At 45.1% G+C, this 21434-nt stretch overlaps 1 protein-coding gene across 2 annotated transcripts in view; it reads left to right on the top strand.

Moving 5' to 3' along the window:
- MXRA5 (matrix remodeling associated 5) overlaps positions 1-16415 on the top strand; it is a 31133-nt gene extending 14718 nt beyond the window's left edge. For both annotated transcript variants that reach the window (XM_037824628.1, XM_037824630.1), the window contains exons 5-7: positions 1702-6648; positions 9036-9936; positions 13352-16415. In XM_037824628.1, coding sequence (XP_037680556.1) covers positions 1702-6648; positions 9036-9936; positions 13352-15260 — 7757 coding nt within the window. In that variant the 3' untranslated portion in view covers positions 15261-16415. The remainder of the gene's footprint in view (positions 1-1701; positions 6649-9035; positions 9937-13351) is intronic.
- Positions 16416-21434: the final 5019 nt, after the last annotated feature.

Here is a 21434-nt window from a genome sequence, read left to right as displayed (position 1 = left end):
CACTGTCTCAGAAGTTCCTACACAGTGTTGCTTCCACCTCCCACAGCCCCCAGTAAAGCTGGTCCTTCCATTCCCTTTTTTCAGCCAGCTCCAGTCCCAGAATGCTCCTTTCTGTTCTTTGCACCTTCAAATTTATTTCCAACTCAGTCACTGGACTTGCTTGCCCTCTTGCAGGGAAATCTTTTCTGCTGAAGACACAAGGGGCCAGCTTCTCCTAGGCATTCAGCTCTTCAAAAGGTTGCCTCTTCTGAGATGCCACCACTCTCCCAGGAGCCTCCTTAGCCTCTTCAACCTGTGGCCATTTTCCATCACACACACCTTCTCTCAAAATTTAATCTGAGTTTTTCTGGTTACCAGGAGACTTTCCTCCATGGATTGATTTAGGGACTCAGGTGCTTCCACCCTGGCGCTCCACCTTACGATATGGAACCAGTGTTGCTTATTTAAGCCAATGGATGGGAAAAGACAGAGGCACACACCATTCTTAACAGTCTTTGCCAGAAAATGCACATCGTCTTCACTGCTGTTCCATCAGCAGGAGGTTGTTTAGGACTCCACTAGGTGCAAGAGTGCCTTAAAATGCAGCCAAATAGCCAGTCTCCAACTGCAATGCTACATTTGTGGAAGTGGGACCAGGAACCAACCTGTGTCAGGCAGTGTATCCCTAGTTTGCAGACACTTGTGTGTGTGTGCATATATTTGCATGTGTGTGTGTATTATGTGCCTGCGTGTATATGCATGTGTGTGTGTTGGTGGAAGTATGGACATGATCACATTTGCATTTTGAGATGTTTACTCTGAAAGTCATGTAGAAAATTATGTGTGTGTAGGGGGGGAGAGCAAAAGTAAATATGGGGAAACTCATAAGGAGCATCTAAGTCATAGATGGTGATAGTTTGACGGTCTGTCCCACCGTGGGAAAGGAAAGAAGTGAGTAGATTCCAAGAAGACTGTCAAAGAGGACTCTGAGTTTTCCCTCTTCCACAACAGGGCAGATTGGAGCACAATTTATTGACATTAAAGAGGTGTGAGAGTTCTAGGTGTGGGGTAGGGAGGGGGCATAATCTGGGTTTTTGAATGTCAGTTTTGGGAGCTGTTGTGATGTGCAAATAGAGATGTCAATGGGCAACTGAGGGTGAAACTCAGCCGAGGAACAAGTCAGGGAGTTTTCCATCATTAGATAACTGAGCAGAAAGGAGAAGGAATCAGTGGAAGAGACTAGTGGTAGCCAGAGAAGAAGGAGCAAATTCAGGAGAATTCAATGTCTAAGATGCCAAGAGAAGAATGTGAACCCAAAAAGAGAACACTGTTTGAAATGAAAAAAATATATAGATAGAATAATAAAAGGTAGACATGATGTGCTTCATTCCACAAGTTGGTGCTTTAATCTGCAAACATTTCATGGGTTGCAATTATTTCTGTAGATCCTCTAGGACCCTCACAAAAGGATAAATTGTATAATATATGCAATACAAGTCTTCATTTTAAATTAAAATGCTAACCAAATATTAGTACTTATTATTCATTCTCAAGTAGTTATGGAATACTGGTGAGTTAGCAGGCAGTGGGCTGTAGCTGTGATTATGGAAATACACCTGGATGATAAAGATGCAACAGAAGCTTTACCATGTGGTAGTGTGCATGGCATCTCATTCTTTGGTTCACAAACTTATAGCATGTTTGTTTGCTTATTTGCTTTAGGGATTCTGAAGTGTAAAAAGGACAAGGCTTATGAAGGTGGGCAGCTGTGTGCTATGTGCTCCAGCCCCAAGAAGCTGCTGGGACAAGAGATTCACAAGCTGAAAGACATTGCCTGTGCAAAGCCGGTCATAGAATCTCCCCTGAGACACAACACAAATGGGATTAGCCAGGAGGAGCAGGACCCCGAGGAGGAAAGTGACACGCAGCAGTCCCTGGACGGCTTCCAACTGCCCCAGTGGAACATCTCCTTGAACATGACCGATGAGCACGGGAACACTGTCCATCTAGCCTGTGACATCAAGAAGCCCATGGATGTTTACAAAATTCACCTGAACCAAACGGATCCTCAGGAGATGGAAATAAACGCAACCATCGCCTTGGACTTTGAGTGTCCAATGACTCGGGAAAACTATGAAAAACTGTGGAAATTGATAGCGTATTACAGTGAAGTCCCAGTGACCTTGCACCGTGAGCTCATGCTGAGTAAAGACCCGAGACCGAGCTGCCAGTACAGGCAACATGCAAACGATGATGCCCTTTACTACACGGGCGTCAGAGCCCATATCATAGCAGAGCCAGAATGGGTCATGCAGCCATCCATCGACATCCAACTGAACCGGCGCCAGAGTATGGCCAAAAAGGTGCTGCTCTCATATTACACACGGTATTTTCAAACGGTGTCCATGAAAGATTTGGGGCGAGCTCGGAGCAGAAGCTGGGTAATGATCGAGCCAAGTGGAGTTGTGCAAAGAGCTCAGACTGTCCTGGAAGGGGGGCACTGCCAGCTGAGTTGCAATGTAAAGGCTTCCCAGAGTCCATCCATCCTCTGGGTGCTTCCAGATGGTTCTCTTGTGAAAGCACCAAGGGATGAGAAGGACAGCAGATTCTCCATCCTCAGCAGTGGCCAGCTGAGGATCAACTCAGTGGAGCACAGCGATTCTGGTTTGTACCAGTGTGTTGCACAGGTGAAGGATGAAACAGATCAAATGGTGTACAGGGTCCTTGTGCAGGGGCCCACCACCCAGCCCCCTGATAGACACACGGTGATGATTGACAAAAACCCTGGGAAGACGGTGATGTTGCCTTGTACTGCACTGGCTGTACCGGAAGCCCAGCTCAGCTGGATTCTTCCAAACAAAAGGATAGTTAATGATTTGGCCAATGCATCACACGCATACATGTTTGAAAATGGAACCCTTTACATCCCCAAGGTCCAAGTCAGTGACAGTGGTTACTACAGATGTGTGGCTGTCAATCAACAAGGGGCAGACCATTTTACTGTGGGGGTCACAGTGAAGAAGAATGGATCCAGCAGGTCATCAAAAAGAGGCAGACGCCCAGATGTAAAGTCTCTCTCCAGGCTAAGAGGAGATGTCGTGGAGGATGAAGGAGGATCAGGCATAGAAGATGAAGATAACTCTTTAAGGAGAGCTCCACATCCCAAGGACCAAGAAGTGCTGGTTAAAACAAAGGATGATGCCAGCTTTGGAGGTAAGAAGCACAAGAAGGGTCGAAGAAAATTGAAACCCTGGAAGAACTCTGAGAAAGAACCAGAGACGAGCACTGCGGAAGGTCGCAGAGTGTTTGAGTCCAGACGAAGGATAAACATGACAAACAAACAGATAAATCCTCAGCACTGGGCAGATATTTTAGCTCGGGTACGTGGGAAAAATCCCCTTAAGGGCACAGAACTACCCCAGGTCATAGAAACGACTCCTCCATCCATGAGTCTAGAAATTATACCCCTCTCGCCTGCTGTTCCTCCACCCTCAAGGTCTCCTGCACAGACAGCAGCTAGTGTGGAAGAATCCTCAGCAGACATGTCTCTATTCAATGAGGAGGAGCATGTGTCAAGTACTATTTCCTCAACCGCAATCATACAAGAACCTGGTCACAGTGGAGCAATTCTTGCTGAACCCAAAGTAACAAGCACACAACTGGACGAAGTTATTCATCATGAGTTTTCTGAGAACACTGAGGAGACAACTCCCACAGAAGCTGACTTGAAGAGGGCATACACAACACTGACATCTTTGCCTTATGAATCTTCTCCTACTCTACAGACCATGGATACATTCTATGAAGAGCTCACCCATGAAGAGGTAGCAACAGAGGGATTGTCCACAGCAGTAGGTGTTGAATCCATGCAACAGCCCACATCCAATGAGGATGAGCCTCTGTTAGATGCCACCTCTTTGGATGAGTCTGAGATGCGACCAGGTGAGGATAAAATGAAAGAGCAGACTTCCACTCACCTCATGCCAACCTCCACCATGTGGGCTGCAGAGTTTGAGACATCTGAGTTATTTGAAGGTCCAGCATTAGGGAAGCCACACATTCCAGCCCAAACACATCAACAAGGACAAACAGACTACACCCAACCTATGAAAGGGGATTCAAGCACTGAAGGCATCCCACCAATTAAAAAGGGCATGGAGAACTCGCAGATACCATGGGAAGGAGATATTCTAGAGAGAGAACCCATAGGCTCCCAAAGTCCTGAGAGTGAGGGGGAGGATTTGGAACCAGATTCTCTCCCTGCCTCTGCCCTGGGAGTGCTGAGTAGCATTGCTTCATATAAAGAGCCCGAGGAAACCACATCAGTCACTCCATTACACAAGGACTCCACTACTACAGCAAGAATGATGCCAACCCAAAAGGCTGCCTCATCACCCGAACCAACCACTCACCCTTCTCGAAGGAGACCCAGTGGGAGGAAGAGATTACGACCCCACAGATTTCGCCAACGGCAAAAGCAAACTGCAACTCTTGCCCCAACTGAGACTTTTTCTACTCAACCAACTCAAGCCCCTGAAGTGAAGACTACAAATACAGTGGAGGCTTCACTTTTTCCTACAGCATGGGTTGATAACACAGTTGCTATCCCCAAACTCTTGGACATGGAGAAGCATGCAGATCCAGGATCCAAAGGAAACTCACGAAGGAAACACCTGAAGGAGCCAAATAAACATCGGTATACCTCTTCCACAGTGAGATCCAGAACGGCTGCATTCAAGCCCACGTTTCCCCCAGAAAATGAGCATAAAAACATTATTACTCCCACTTCAGAAACACTACTTTCACCTAAAACAGTTCCTCTAAAAACTGAGGACTTACACGCAACAACTAGGACAAAAGATTATATGACTACCACCCCCAAAATGCATTTATCTCAATTTAAAGTCCAAGAAACAATTGCAGTGACAGGTAAATATGTATTAGATGGAAAAGAAGTTAAAAAGGATTATGGTGTCACAAACAAAAATGACTATAAAACTAGCACTTTAGTCCCTGGTGAGTCTGCTATTGATCTTGTTTCACATGCTGGCTCAGTCATCTCCACTGTGGGAAACTTTAAGGAAGAATCCTCTCCTTTAGGGTACCCAAGCACTCTGAGCTGGAATCCTCCAAAGGCACCACCACCTGAGAGGCTACAGACCTATGAGCCTGTTACCAGTTCTTGGGGAACCGTGGAAACCACAGAGCCACCTCTTTTGAAAGAGTTGGAGAATCTGGATTTTTCTTCTGAGTTTTCACCATCCATTGCGGTCTCTACACCATCTCAACAGGAAGAAGTTGCTGCTTCAGCTACTGTGTCAAACATAAAAGTAGAGTCTTCTTCAGGACAAGTAGAAACCACCCCCAGGGATCAGGATCAATATGAAACTACCTTGGCTATCACCCATTCTGAAATCAGCCCACAGAAGCATGTCTCTACACTTACCCCACTGGAGGAAACAACATCCCCTTTCTCCCCTACAACTTTTGTGTCTTTGGCAGAAACCACCACAAAACCTACACCTCTTCCTTCAAGCAAATCTTATACATCAGCAAAGTCCAAGGAAAACACTTTATTTAATTATGTGGGAATCCCAGATACCAAAGCACCACCTGTGAAAAATGAGGGAACCCAGCATATATGGAGACCAAATGAATTATCCACTCCCTCTTCCCACCAGAACAAAATTAATGTATCTCAAAAGCAGGAGTTACGAAAGGAGATATTTGATGCAAAGACCCAAAACAGTCTACCACGAGATCCGGGTCACTGCCAGGATGGGGGTGTACATGTGTTCCAACAACCAGCTCAAGTTCCCACCAAAGCTATCCCCCCAATGGGGACAGCAAAACCACTGCCTGTGACCACACGAAGTTCCCTTGGATATTTTGTGACTTCCCAGCCACCTCATCACTTGACCAACAAACCAGAAATAACTCCACATCCTTCCAGGCTTTTTCCAGAGAGCAAGCACTTTGTGACTCCAAAATTACCCACCACAACTCCTGTTCCATTGCACAGACCCAAACCCAGCATCCCTAGTAAAGTTGGTGACCAAGGAACTGACAGATTCTGTGCCAGCTCCAAAGTGTTTGGAAATAACAACATTCCTGATCAAAGAAGCCCAGTGTGGAAACTACCAAGTTCAAGAAGCCCTCATTATTCTAACGGCAGAGTCCCTTTTGTCTTCAACCAGACCTTTGCGTTCCCACAGTTAGGAGTCACCCTGAAGCCACAGACACCCACAACTCCTGTCCCGGTGACAAGAGAGAGAAAAGTTAAACCAGGTCCCTCTACTAGGATACATTCCCAAAGTATCATCCATGTAGACTTTGGCCCACCAGCCCCTCCATTGGTCCACCCTCCCAGGACCGTGTTGCCACCCTCAACTCATTTACAGAATATCCCCCCAGTCTATTCCACCCGGAGCCCCATCCCTTTTGTGACATCGGTTGGCCAGCCTTCCAGAAACTTCCACCAGAGCAGCTCCAAACTCTTAACAATTGGAGGACCACCTGCATCCAAATTCTGGATAGTTGGAGAAAAGCCCCAGATTATCACCAAATCCTCGCAGGTTGTGTCCGTCACGGCGGAGACAGATGTGGCGTTCCCATGCGAAGCAACTGGGAAACCCAAGCCTTTCATTACCTGGACGAAGGTTTCCACAGGTAAGGTGTTTAAGCATCTGCGTTTCAACCAGGTCTCCTAGAGGGAAGGGTTACTCAAGTCTGGGTCTAGAGAGAATTTAGAGACTTTGGAGAAAAGGTTGGTTGGCTAGGAAGAGATGTCTGAAAACTTAGATCCAGGCCCATTTTCTTTAAGGAATATGGAGAAGGTAAATGGGATGGATGGGAGATTTTAATGGAGCCATGGAAACTTGGAATCCTTTGGATAGGGAATAACATAAAATTTGGAATATTCCAAAGGGAGACCCTTGCTTTCTCCCAGTACAGAAGCCATCTACCACCCATGGAGGGGGTAGAGTGAGGGTTAAGAGAAGTCTGCAAATCTCCCTTGTCTTTTTGCCCTTTTCCTGACTTGACAAGGCAAACCCAGCCTTGTCTGAGCTAGACAGGTTCTGCTTTGATTTGCACCTTGAGATGTGGTGTATACGTTGAACTCTGAGATGCTTGAAGGGCACTTTGCTTCAAAAATTGCCCAACTGCTTTGTCTGAAAGGCAAAATGATTTCTAGGTGATACCAGAGAGTAAAAGCTGAGAAGTTCCACCCTCCATAATGGTCCCTTCCCTTTTCCTTTTCTTCTCTCTTGACTCAGCTGCATCCTTCAGTCTTGGGTTCTGATCATAGAATTTTTGCTTTAGTTTGGTCTCCATTTGGGTAATACAGGAATGATTTATGCTGGCAGCATTTGGGAGCACTGTACCTTCTTCATTCAGTTTTATCTCATAAATGTTCCAAGTGTTCTGAAGGTGAGCAGAGGATCCAGTCCTGGGGCTATCATTTACTTCTTTGATCAGCTCAGTTTGCAAAGCTGTGTGTTTTCAAAATTATTTAATAACAGATTTTGCTTCAAGTAGGAAGTGGGAAATCACCAGTTTTTTTCATTTTAAAAGCATTATGCCTTTGCAGGAACCCATTTCTCTACTGGGGAATACCATTTGTGCTAATCTTAGGGTCTCACACATCTCTTGTTATTTCAAAAGAGCATTGAAAAATGCCCCCTCACCAGGAATCCTCGGTGACAGCTGTCCACGGGGATTCTTCTTGAACATCTCCAGGAGTCAGCTTCTACTGCTGGATGCTCCTCTGTGGACCAGCTTTAGATTTTAGGACGTTCTTTCTCATTTAGTACCTGAATGACATGCTCACATCCACCCACTGGTTGCAGTTTGGTAGCATGGAGCTGTACAGCACCTCTACTTTATTGAGCTGTTAGTCCATACTTTATAATTATACCTGCCCCAGTAGGAGGTTTCAGTGGTCCTAAATTTCTTCTCTGCTCCAAAGCAAATGAATTCAATAAGCAGTCTTGCACTTCTGCATCATAAAACACCTCTTCAGGGAGGTGGGTTTCTCTGGGTGAGTGGGTTTCTCTGGATGAGGGGTAGTTCAGCTCACGCACAAAGGAGGTCTTGTTTGGTGGTCTGTGTTTGACTGGCTGGGCAGATCCACCTGCCCACCAAGCCTGACTTTGGAGGGGGAGCTGTGGTCTTGGTAGCATCTGCTGATATACCCAAGTAGCAACTCTATTTTGGCAAGCATTCCACACAAGAGTGTCCCAGCCATGGTGGAGAAGGTAACTCGAGAGGTAGGTGAACAGCAGTACCTGGGAAAAACCCTTGGGGATTGCAGACTGATCAGGCAGGACTGTGGTCTCAGAGAAAGTTTTAGCAAACAAGGCAGAGGAGCTGGTCAGAACTAAATGAATGGCTCAGATCCAGAAATGGGTCAACAGCATGGGAGAGAAGGGAGTACTCAAACTTGGGGTCTCCAGGGCTCCCTTGAATGTACCAGAGCCCTTGGGGTGAGGAACATGGGGACAGGGGAGAACAAGAAATTGCACACACACACACCCCCATCTGGGGATGGGAATGTCACATGCCATCTGCAAGCATGAGTGAGGACTCTGCTCAACATGAATGAGGAGAGAAGACCAGATAAATCTGTCTCTTCCTGACAACTTAGGAGCCTGGCTGAGCAGAAGTTGGCTAAGGTGTGGGTTTGGGACATCCATGCAGCCAGCCAGGGGAGCTCAGGAAGACGGAAGTAGCCAGGGGTTGAATGGACAGTGGCTGCATCTTCAGTATATGAAACCACCTTGCCAGCTTCTTGGATTCTCTATAAACCCCATGACAGCTTCCCTTTGCTTGAAATTGGCATAGACCTTATTCCAAAAACAAGTGTAAAATTCTATGAAAGGGGTGAAAATGAAGCATTTTCTCTTCTGCATTTTGGGAGCAGGAGCAGGTTTTGGTTTTTGCTGCTTTGGACATAAAGAGGAGAACTTGGTAAATCCATCAAGCAGACACATCTGGTAGTTATTGGAAGGGAGTAGTTTGTGTGGAACCTGATTTTCTCCATTGTTTATTTTCAGGGGCTCTCATGATGCCTAACACGAAGATACAGCGGTTTGAAGTCCTGAAGAACGGGACATTTGTCATCCGAAATGTCCAGGCTCAGGACAGGGGACAGTACCTGTGCACCGCCGAGAATTTGCACGGAGTAGACCAGATGTTGGTCCTGTTATCCGTGACCGTGCAACAGCCCCAAATCCTCGCCTCCCACTATCAGGATGTCACCGTGTACCTGGGAGACACAATCGCCATGGAGTGTCTGGCCAAGGGGACCCCCGTCCCCCAGATTTCCTGGATTTTCCCTGACAGGACAGTGTGGCAGAACGTGTCCCCCGTGGAGGGTCGGGTCACTCTGCACAAAAACCGAACCCTGTCCATCAAGGACGTGTCCTTCTCGGACAGAGGCGTCTACAAGTGCGTGGCGAGCAACGCGGCGGGCGCGGACAGCCTGGCCATCCGCCTCCACGTGGCCGCGCTGCCTCCGGTCATCCACCAAGAGAGGCAGGAGAACATCACGCTGCCCCCGGGGCTCAGCATCCACATCCACTGCACCGCCAAGGCCGCGCCCCTGCCCAGCGTGCGCTGGCTGCTGCGGGACGGCACGCATATCCTGCCCTCGCAGTTCCTCCACGGGAACCTGTTTGTCTTCCCCAACGGCACGCTCTACATACGCAACCTGGCGCCCAAGGACAGCGGCCGCTACGAGTGCGTGGCCGCCAATCTGGTGGGCTCTGCGCGCAGGACAGTGCAGCTGACCGTGCAGCGCGCGGCCGCCAATGCGCGCATCACCAGCGCGTCGCCGCGGCGCACCGATGTCAGGTACGGTGGGCTCCTGCGCCTGGACTGCAGTGCCTCCGGGGACCCCTGGCCGCGCATCATCTGGAGACTGCCCTCCAAGCGCATGATGGACTCGCTGTTCAGGTGCGTGTCTCCAGCCTGCAGTTTCCTGCGGCGTTTTTAGCAGTTGCTTCTATGAACAAAAGTCAGGTGGCGTTCCATCACAGGTACACTTGTTTTCCCTTTTGTTCTAAGACACAGTTGTGGAATGCCACGGTTTAGGGAATATTTAGGGATTAGAAATCAAGGACCCCCAATGCCACCATTATAATGGCACTTTTGAAGTCAGAAGCTCCCAAATCTTTTCACCGCATAACTGAAAACATTACTTCCAAATGGCTGAAGGACATACCAGTATTTACAAAAATATCACCCATATTCTGAAAATCTATCATTCTTTCCATGTTGCCCCTTGAACTGAAAATCTTTCACAAATATGAACTCAGAAGGTTTGGGCTTACGGCCAACCTTTATGGTTTCAAGTGGCACCCTACCCCCACCCCTACCCCCTCTATGCTGGGGAAAATCCTAGGACCCCTATTCATGTGGTGAAGCTGAAAGGACATAACTCCTTGTCCAGGTTAAATACGCACAGACCTTAATTGTGTGTGCCAGACAGAGATTTTTTTTTCACACAATAAAAATATTGTGGTTGTAAACTGAGAACCAGAACAAATTCTTTGTCCCTTCCCTCCCCTCCACTCAAAAAGAAAGAAACCAAATAACATGTGTTTTAATAATTATATGTTAAATGTATTTGAAATGCCAATATTAGATAAAACAATTTAGGTTGCCTTCTATTTCCCTTATGAGATTTCAATAAAATTCATTACTCTCAGACCTTATTCAAAAATTATATTTGCATTAGGATGAAAGTATGAAAAAAAAATTTTTCAGGTGTTATTACAGCACCAGGATAATGCATGTGGGTGGAATGATAAAAATGCATTTTTCTTATGAAAAATGCTTCTAATCAAGTCCTTCATTGCCCAGATATTTAGGGGACACTTGGCAAAGTCTGGAGACAATTTTGCTTTTAAAAAATGGTGAGGAGGGTGCTCCTGGCATTTGTGGGTACAGCCCAGAGATGCTATCCAACTTCCTACATGCACAGGATGTTCCTCCACAATAAAGAATAGTCCAGCCCCAAATATCAGTAGTGCTGAGGCTCGGAAACCCTTTACTGTATGATTTCATGCATTTATTCAGTTACTCAAAAATGTTTCATAGGCACTTACCAAGTGCTTGCAGGCACTCTTCTAGTGCTGGGGATATGGGTGTGAAAATGAGAAACAAGGTTCCTTGGTCAGTGGTTGAGTGTATGAAGATATAAAAATTGAGAAAGGTAGATTTCTCACCCAGGGGGAGATTCTCCTTCCCAGTAGATGCAGGACAATGTCTGGAGACATTTTCAGTTGTCATAACCAGGGACAGGGTGCTAAGTGACATCCAGTGGCAACCAGGATATCACTCAACATCCTATAATGCACAGCACAGCCCCCAACCCCTACTCAACAAAGAAGGATCCTGTCTCAAATGCCACTAGTGCCCAGGTGAAGAAATTCTGGGCTAGCTACAGAAGACCAAACATCTCCTTAGTAAGTGTTTCAAAAGATAGAAGACAGAGACAAGGATGGGGAAGATGGAATCAATGACTTGTCTATGCTTATGGTTTAGCACAATGTCTTCAGCATCCATGACTTTGGAGCTCAGGCAGGGATGCACCTTAGCTTGGGTCTCAATCTTGAGACTAGCCTCCAAGACTCTTTCTCACATAGGCAAAAAGATAAGGTGTTTCCCCCCAGCATGAATTCCAACTTTAGATACCTGGATTGTATCTACTGGACCTTGAATAATCCAGAACACCTCATGTTTGGTTTACTCCTGAATATCCACCAGCTCAGCAGGCATGCTTCTATTTTAAGAACTGTTCCCAGTAGATGTTGATATGGCTGATGGGGTGTTAAATGCAAAGGAGGAAAAGAATGTGATTCCATCGTGGAGTTCAGGCATCACATTCATATCTCCACATCAATCATAAATGCTTCCATTTTGATTGCTGCAGCTTCATCCTTACTAAATTCTGACCAACTAAATTCTTTAAAACATGTAATTAAACAACCCATGTGAGTTTTATAAAAGAGTGGGCTCTTTATCCCAAAGGCTTTGCCCCCCAAAGCCTACTCCTGAATGATGTCAGGCATGCATGCTTTTCAGAGCTGCTCGGTTCATTCTGATTACAACCAGGTTTAGGAATCGCTGCTGTAGAAGTTTCACAATGATCACAGACACATGCAACTGAAGTAATTTTTGGATTTGAAATCCCAGGCACATTTAAATATCATTGTTCCATCTGCAACTATCAAATTCTCTAGTCAGTTATCTTGTCCCAGTTCTAATGCATGGCCAACAAAACCCTTAACTGCTCATTGTTAGCTGTTGCTTTCATTAATAGTAGGTTGAACTCAGTCATATGTAGATCCACACATACACATCTTAGATCTACAGTGCAGTTTTAGAAATGCCACTGGAATAACAAGGTGTTTAGGAAATATTTAGGGATTAAAATTCAAGTATCTTTGAATGCCACCATTATAACTTGTATGTGATGGAGATTTTCAATCTGGATGCTTTTGAAGTCAGAACCCCTCAAATCTTTTCACTATGTAACTCAAAACATTAGTAGAATGATTCTAGGACACACTGATATTTATAAAAATGTCACATACATACTGAACAACTCCCTCTCATTTTTTCCATGTTGCCCTTTTAACTGCAAACCTTTCACAAATATTAACTCAGGGGACTCCGGGCTTAGGTTCAACTTTTATCATTTCAAGGAGAGAAATGGAAAGCCAGCACTGGGGTTTTAGCTAGTAAGTGTCATTTACCTTGAGGTACAGATTTTAAGGAAGAAGCTTTCCTACACATGTTGCCAACTTCTGAAGAATCCAATTTAGCATTGAAAATATAAGCTTCAATTACCCAACTAAAATTATAGCTGCTTTGATGCCTCCTGTCCCATAATGGGCTCCAACATTGCAAAAAATTTGTCATGAGTAAAAATGGTATTTAAATTATTTTCTTAAAGAAGAGCTTTATGAAGTTAACTCAGATTCATGCTTTCCATGACTGCAGTATTTTACCTGATTTTACCATTACTATATTCTGAATTTGCACTGAGTGTCACATCAAATGCTCAATCCATGTACTCTCTTACTACCAGGGCTGATGTCTCTGACTGCATTTCAAGTCCTTAATTCCATGGCTAGACTCAGCCTAAGGGTGACTCCATCAAGAAGTTCTTATCTGTAGTAAATCATTTTAGCATTTGGACCCAATTCCCTCCAGGCTACAAAATTCATTTGACATTCTGCAGTAGTGATAGCACGTGTGGATATTTTTCAGAACCACATGTTTTCATTTTGTTCCAGGGACCTACAGCCAGGCAGAGCACTTGGGAGACTAACATCTTATTCCTTTTATTTTTCTGCATTAGCTTCGATCCCAGAATCAAGGTGTTCACCAACGGCACGCTGATGGTGAAGTCCGTCACAGACAAAGATGCGGGAGATTATCTGTGTGTTGCCCGGAATAAAATTGGGGATGATTATGTCATGCTGAAGGTGAATGTGGTGATGAAACCAGCCAAGATTGAGCACAAGGAGGAGAACGATCACAGGGTCTTCTACGGGGGTGACCTGAAAGTGGACTGTGTAGCTTCGGGATTGCCAGACCCCGATATCTCCTGGAGCCTCCCAGATGGAAGTCTGGTCAATCCTTTCATGCAGTCCGATGACAGCGGTGGGCGGACCAAGCGGTACATGGTTTTCAACAATGGGACACTCTACTTCAATGAAGTGGGGATGAGAGAAGAAGGGGACTACACCTGCTTTGCCAAAAACCAGGTTGGGAAAGACGAAATGAGGGTACGTGTGAAGGTGGTGACAGAGCCGACGGCCATCCGGAATAAGAAGTACTCCATTGTCCAAGTTCTCTACGGAGATGTGGTCACCGTGGCATGTGAGGCCAAAGGGGAGCCAACGCCAAAGGTGACTTGGCTTTCTCCAACCAGCAGGCTCATCCCCACCTCCTCGGACAAGTACCAAGTCTTCCAGGATGGCACCCTCCTGATTCAAAAGGCCCAGCGGTCAGACAGTGGCAACTACACCTGTGTGGTCAGAAACAGTGCAGGGGAGGACAGAAAAATTGTCTGGATCCATGTCAACGTCCAGGCACCCAAGATCAATGGCAACCCCAATGCTATCACCACGGTGCGGGAGATAGCTTCTGGAGGGAGCCGGAAACTCATTGACTGCAAAGCAGAAGGCATCCCCACGCCAAGGGTGTTATGGGCTTTCCCGGAAGGCGTGATTCTTCCAGCACCATACTATGGAAATCGGATTACCGTCCATCGCAACGGCACGCTGGACCTCAGGATACTGAAAAAGAGTGATTCGGTACAGCTGGTGTGCATCGGACGTAATGAGGGAGGCGAAGCCAGGCTCATTGTTCAACTCACTGTGTTGGATCCAGTGGAGAAACCTGTCTTCCATGACCCAGTCAGTGAAAAGATCACCGCCATGGCTGGACACACGATCAGCCTCAACTGCTCGGCCACAGGGATCCCGACACCCACCGTATTGTGGCTCCTTCCCAATGGGACGGAGCTCCAGAGTGGCAAACAGCTGCAGAGATTCTACCACAAGAAAGATGGCATGCTGCATATCAGCAGCCTGTCCTCTGCAGATGCGGGGGCTTACCGCTGCGTGGCACGCAACTCCGCTGGCCACTCGGAGAGGCTGGTGTCCCTGAAGGTGGGGCTGAAGCCCGAAATCAGCAACCAGTGCAATAACCTGGTGAGCATCATCAACGGCGAGACATTGCATCTCCATTGTGCCATTCCGGGAGGTCAGCAGGCACGTTTCTCTTGGACGCTGCCCAATGGCATGGTTTTGGAGGGTCCCCAGGCCATCGGACGCTTTTCCCTTTTGGAAAATGGCACCCTCACTGTGCGTGAGGCTTCGGTGTTTGACAGGGGGAGCTACATGTGCAAACTGGAGACTGAGTACGGCCCATCCGTGACGAACGTCCCGGTCATCGTGATAGCCTATCCTCCCCGCATCACCAGCGAGCCGATGCCTGTCATTTATGCCAGGCCCGGGAGCACCGTGAAAATGAACTGCATGGTGATGGGCATTCCCAAAGCAGACGTTACGTGGGAGCTGCCAGACAAATCGCATCTGTCCGCCGGAGCTCAGGCGCGGCTCTACGGAAACAAATTCCTTCACCCACAGGGATCCTTAACCCTTCAGCACGTCACACAGAGAGACACTGGCTTCTACAAGTGCACAGCAAAAAACATCCTGGGCAGTGACTCAAAAACAACTTATATCCATGTCTACTGAGATACCTAATGGAGAAAGTGGACTCCGGAGTCACTGCTTGGGAAGTGACAACAAAGTGTCATTTGTCAGGAAAGCTGGGGCTGAGAATCAGAGCTCCACACCGATTTGTCAAGAGTCACAGGGAGCCCCATGGGTGAGTTTCAAGTTGCAGTTGAACTTGACCTTTGCTTCTCAGCAAAAAGGAAGCGATCGAGACACAGAAACAACGAGCCAGCCTCTCTGGGAGCTTCTTTTCATGTTTATAGGATGTAATGTTCTCTCATCTGGCAATTCATGGTGCCTGAGACTCAAACTGCAATTTCTGTTTAACCAATGCTACTTCACTGCCTTGATGACTATTATCAGGACGTCTAAGAGGCATTCACGGAAAATATGCTATTGAGATTAAAAAAGTGCCTTGCAAACACACTGATGTTGCTTCACCTAGTTAACTTGCTGCAGTTTTAACATGCTAGAATGCCCAATAGTGAGTGGTAATCTTTTGGTTATTCCCTTATCACTTCAAAACTCCGGTTTTTCACACAAGGGTTTAAAATCAGAGGGGTCCATTTTTAATGCACAGTTTCCTACATCACGTCTACCACTTTATATGAAAGACCTCTTTCTCCCTGGAACTCACTTTTTTATATACTGTGATATATATATATTTTTTCTTTCTAATCAGACTATGAGACTAGGAAGGGAAAGACATACTCTGTCTCATTAAAAATAATAAATTATTGGTCTTTACAAGACTTGGATACATTACAAGCAGGCATGGAAATACATTTATTTTTTTAATTTCCTCCCCACCCAACTTCCAATTTAGTAACCACTATTAGATTACTTTTCCCAGCAGCAGGGGAGGCTGAGATGATGGATTTGCTTGTGTGTAAAGTTCATCTTGAGAACTGTGGTGGGTGTAGAGGACAGGAGGGGAATCAGAAAGCTAAGGCTTGACCTTAAAAGAATGGAATCCAGAACTTTCTGGACAAGTCTGCAACCTTTTTCTGCAGCATACAAGCTGGTCATCTGGTCTACCACAGCCCTCTGTGGCAGCCCTTCCCCCCGTCACAGGTCACTCAGTGGCCACAGATGGTAGAAGACCTAAATTTCTGTGACTGCTTTACTGTATTTTTAAGGTCAATAGACTGTACATTTGATAATAAAAGAATATTTTCCAAATAACATGGCAGTGATGACAAGGAAGTTGTAAAGTGCAAAAGAACTGCAAATGAATCTGGGTTTAATTCACAGTGCTTGAAACAGTGCTTTTCTCCACCACATTTCAATGATTCCTTCTCTACAATTTTTTAAAGTAGACAATGAAACTGAGTCAAAGGCAGTAGCACAAGTGACATATTTAACAGGCAGGAAGGCAGGGTCTTCCCCTCGGCCTAAGTATGGTGACAATTCTAATATTAAGCAAGACAGCTTGAAAAATTGAAAAGCATGGCCACAGGAAATCCTTCAGGAAATTTTCTTTGGCAGAGAGACATTTGAGGGTGCAAGTACTAACATTCAAACTATGCAAAACTTCCATTCTTTTACTTCCCCTGAGAGAAAGAAAAAAAGCAAAGTTAAGATAAATATTTGGGAAGAACATGATAGTCAGTATTGCAAGAAACACAGCATCCATCATAAAAGAATGCGGCCACTGAAACAAAAGTCCCCATGACTCTGTGGGAAGCCTAGAATCTCTCCCATTTATTAATCCATTTATTTGCTGAACAATCTCTGCACAGCCCTTACTATGTTCTGGGCACCAGGAGAGGTCCTTGGAGTACAGAGATATGGTGAAAACGGTCCTGCTTAAGGAGCTCCTGCTCAATAGACAAAGCCTTAGTTAGACCAGGGTTTCTCAGCCCTCAGCACTGTTGACATTTGGAGCTGGGTGGTTCTTTGTTGTTGGCGGCTGTCTTGGGCATTGTAGGATGTTCAGCAGCATCCCTGGATTGCACACACTAGAAGCCAGCACATCCCCTCCTCTGGTGTGACAAAAAGAATGTCTTCAGACATCAACAAGTGTTCCCTGGGGCGCAGAATCACCCCAGTTGAGAACACTGACAAAGATAGACAGACAGACAGACAGATAAAGAGCTAGACAGATAGGTAGGTAGGTAGATAGATAGATAGATGATAGATAAGATAGGTAGTGGATGGATGGATGAATGGATGGATAGATGATGGATAAGATAGGGAGATAGATATATACATAGATAGAAAGATGATAGATACATAGATAGATAAGATAGGTAGATAGGTGGATGGATGGATGGATGGGTGGATGAAGGATAAGATAGGGAGATAGAAAGATGATAGATTGATACATAGATAAGATAAGAAGGTGGATGGATGGATGGATGGATGGATGGTAGATAAGATAGGGAGATAGATTAGATAGATAGATAGATAAAGATAGGTAGATAGGTAGATGGATGAGTGGATGGATAGATGATAGATTAGATAGGTAGATAGGTAGACAGATTGATAGATAAGATAGGTAGATAGTGGATGGATGGATAGATGATAGATAGATGGTAGATAGATGAAATATGAATGGATAGACAGGAGACAGCAGATAGAGTCTTTTATGCTAATGTAATGTTTCTCACACTCTATCCTATTGACAGTTGAGGCAAGATAATTTTCTGTGGTGGGGGCTGCCCTGTGCATTGTAGGATGTAGAGCATCATCCCTGAATTCCACCCATGAGAGCCAATAGCACCCTGTCCTACTTTGTTGTGATATCAAATGTCCTACGTGTCCCCAGAGGGCAGAATGATCCATGGTTGAGCATTGCTGTGCTAGATACTTAAGTGCATGAAGGAATTATATAAATATGCTCATCTGGACTGCCTGCTTCAGGCACAGTTGGGGAAAGTAGGTCTCAGAAAGGTAAAGAGACCTCAGTGTAGAGTTCTTCCACTCAACACACCATGGTGTGATCTTACCTGGGAAAAACTGGTAAGACCTTGCATCGAGTCATCGGTCTGTGCTCACATGAGATGACAGATGGAGAACACCCTTTCATGCATGGACTCAACATACATTTTGCCATACTTGCCTTGACCTGCTATAGCCATGGTAGGATGCAGATAGACATACAGTCTACACTTGCAGTCTTCAACAAGGATGTCAGACAAGTATAGGTTAAGATTAATATAAGACTGAGATGTTGCGACGCATCAACAGTGGTTCAGAGAACTTTGGGGTGTCAGGGACTCAAACACTACATCCAAGTGGCAGATTAAAAGACATTTATGACCAAAATGGTATCTTTGCTGGGCTGTGAATTGTGGACATCTGGGCAGAGACAGATGGGTAGGATGGAGTGATGGTAGCCCTGGCCAAAAAAAAAAAAAAAAAAAAAAATCCTAAAGCAAGTGACATCACAAGCAAGGAGACCCAGGGTCTAGCAACAGTTAAAAGTGGTAAATGTATTTGGAATAGCATCTAAAATGTGTCTCATTTTTGGTTGAAAATGCTAAAATATTTAAAATTATATAATAGGGGAAGTCATGATCAGAGATAAGCCCTAAGTACTTTGTGACTTAAACACATTTTAAAAGATTGCCCAGACTCGGGGGATGTGTGACTGGAGCCAACTATTCATTGGAAACACAGATGGATCTATAATGATTAGTAAACAAATTTCCCAACTAAAAGATATATATATATATATTTTTTTTCCAAATGGCTGATTTCCAACATTTGGCATATGTGCTTGTAAATTTGTGTAGACAAGCAAAATCCATAGCTAGAAGTCTATTGTTTCTATTTGATTGCTCCCACATCCTCACTGGAAGACAAACCAAAACCCAAACCAGGCTACTGGTTTTTAATTGTAATTGCAAACATAGCTCTATTCCCAAAGTTGGGCTAGATGCTACATGCGGTATGTGAGATCTCCAACATGCTACTGAATTCAGCCTACGAGATGCCAATCCCTGCGGCTTTTCCTAGCCCCTTTGTCATATAAGACCCAAGCTTCCTGCATGTGAGGACACAGGAATAGATTCAAAATGGAACTGCAGGTGAGTAGCATGGAGAGTGCCCCAATGACCAGCAGGAGGTGGCCCTCTGCAAGGGCAGCCCAAGGGTTAATTTGGCCTCTTCTTTAGTGGCTGGCTCTTGAACCTCCTTGCAAATAGATTTGTCTTCACTTTGGCTGTGTGAGTACACAATCCAACCCAGGTTCTCCATCTTGGCTTCATATTGCAGTCCCTTGGACAGATTTGAAAGCCCCCAGGAATGTTAGTTGCCTGAGGCTGCTGTAGCAAATTACCACAAACTGGGGGGCTTAAAACAACAGAAATTTATTCTTTTACAGTTCTGGAGACCAGAAGTCTGAAATCAAGACATTGGGAGGGCCATGCTCCCCTCCAAAGCTGTAGAAGGGATTCCTTCTTGGCCTCTTCCAGCTTCTGGTGGCTCCAGACATTTCTTGGCATTTGGCAACATTACTTCAATTTCTTCCTCCATCTTCACCTGGGATTCTCCTCTGTCTCTGTGTCTCTCATCTTCTGTCTCTTATAAAGACACTTATCACTGTATTTAGGGCCCACCCAGGTAATCCAGGAGGATCTTATCTTGAGATCCTTAATTTAATTACATCTGCAAAGACCCTGTATTGGTCAGGGTTCCCTAGGGAAATGCAGCTGACAGGAGATGGGTGAATGGATGGATGGATAGATAGACAGATAGATAGATAGATAGATAGATAGATAGATAATGTAAATATTCTGAGATTTATTATAGGAATCAGCTTACATGAATGTGGGGATTGACGACTGTGAGCTGGAAACTCCAATGAAGATTTCAATGAATTCCCTGGGAGAAACTTGCTGGCTGAAGTAGAGATGGAAATTCTCCCTTCTGACTACGGAAATCATCAATTCTTCCTTTAAGGCCTTCAACTGATTGGAGAAGACGTCTGTCATCACTGAAGGCCATCTCCTTTGTTGATGGTAGATGCAATCAGCCATCACCCAACAACTGGACACCATGACCCAGCCAAGTGGACACACGAACCTAACCATCAGAGACCCTTTTTCTAGATAAGGTCCCATTCACAGAGTATGAGGATTAAGATGTGGACATACCTTTCAAGATATGGATATATCTATACCAGCCATATCTTTAATCAGAACTTCTGAGCACGAGACCTGAGTGATTACAAACTGCAGTAAGGTTAAGATGAGGACATGGAGTCCTTAGCTCTGAGATTTGCCCTCAGGGGGTTTGATTACCCATGCCATGATCCACTGTGTGTTTAACATTTAACCCTCTGTGAGGCAATCTGATGTACAATTTCCACCATATTGCAGGGCATCTCCCCCTATACAGCTCAGAACCTCAAAAAGTTGTTCAAGCTCTCCATGCTGCTGTTTCCTGACCTGTGAGAAGGAGGAAATATACTGCATGTCCATCTCATAGGATTGTCATCTACATAGAAAATAAGGTGCTAAGAATGGAGCCTGCCCCGTTGCAATGACTCAGTATGAGTTGGCTGTTTCTGTACTTACTTCTATTATTTTACCAGCTGTTGAGTAGCGATGGTTTCCAAAACATTTTCACAGACTTTATTCCACTTAAGGCTCACAAATCCTCTTGAGAGAGTCCAATCTAGAAGAGTTCTTAGAGATGATATGATTTAAACCTACATGATCCAACTTTGTGAATTGCCCATCTTAAGCCTTGCAGCAGAACCAGAATCAGAACCAGAACCAACTTGTATGCTATGTTCTGCCACACCAAGAAGACTAAGGAGAACATGACAGAGCAATAAAGCTTTGATTAGATGAGAAGTGGGGTTGAATTTAGGTCCTGACATTCAATAGCTGTGGGAATGTAGGTGTCATCAATATGAACCTCTGTTTCTGTGTATGTCAAATGGGCTCAATGCCACTCATTTTATGGGGTTGTCAGGAAATCACCAAAATAATGTTTAGATAGTCAACAAAAGCCAAAATTCCCACTTAAAAGGAAAACAGAATCTGTAGCTGTGTTCATCCTCTAGTAGGATAGCAGGTATCATTGGAGAGAAATAGACTTTTCTATTTTAGAAAACTCTTTACAGTACTTTTTGATCATGTAAAGGGAGGGTATTACCAAGCCTAAATTGTCAGTAAGATGTTGAGATAAGAAGGCAAAACAGTCAGGGTCCATACAGCAAAAGAGAGCAGTCAGTGT

This window comes from Choloepus didactylus (assembly GCF_015220235.1).
Source record: "Choloepus didactylus isolate mChoDid1 chromosome X unlocalized genomic scaffold, mChoDid1.pri SUPER_X_unloc1, whole genome shotgun sequence".
NCBI lineage: Eukaryota > Metazoa > Chordata > Mammalia > Pilosa > Megalonychidae > Choloepus > Choloepus didactylus.
This window is presented reverse-complemented; position numbering and strand designations above follow the sequence as displayed.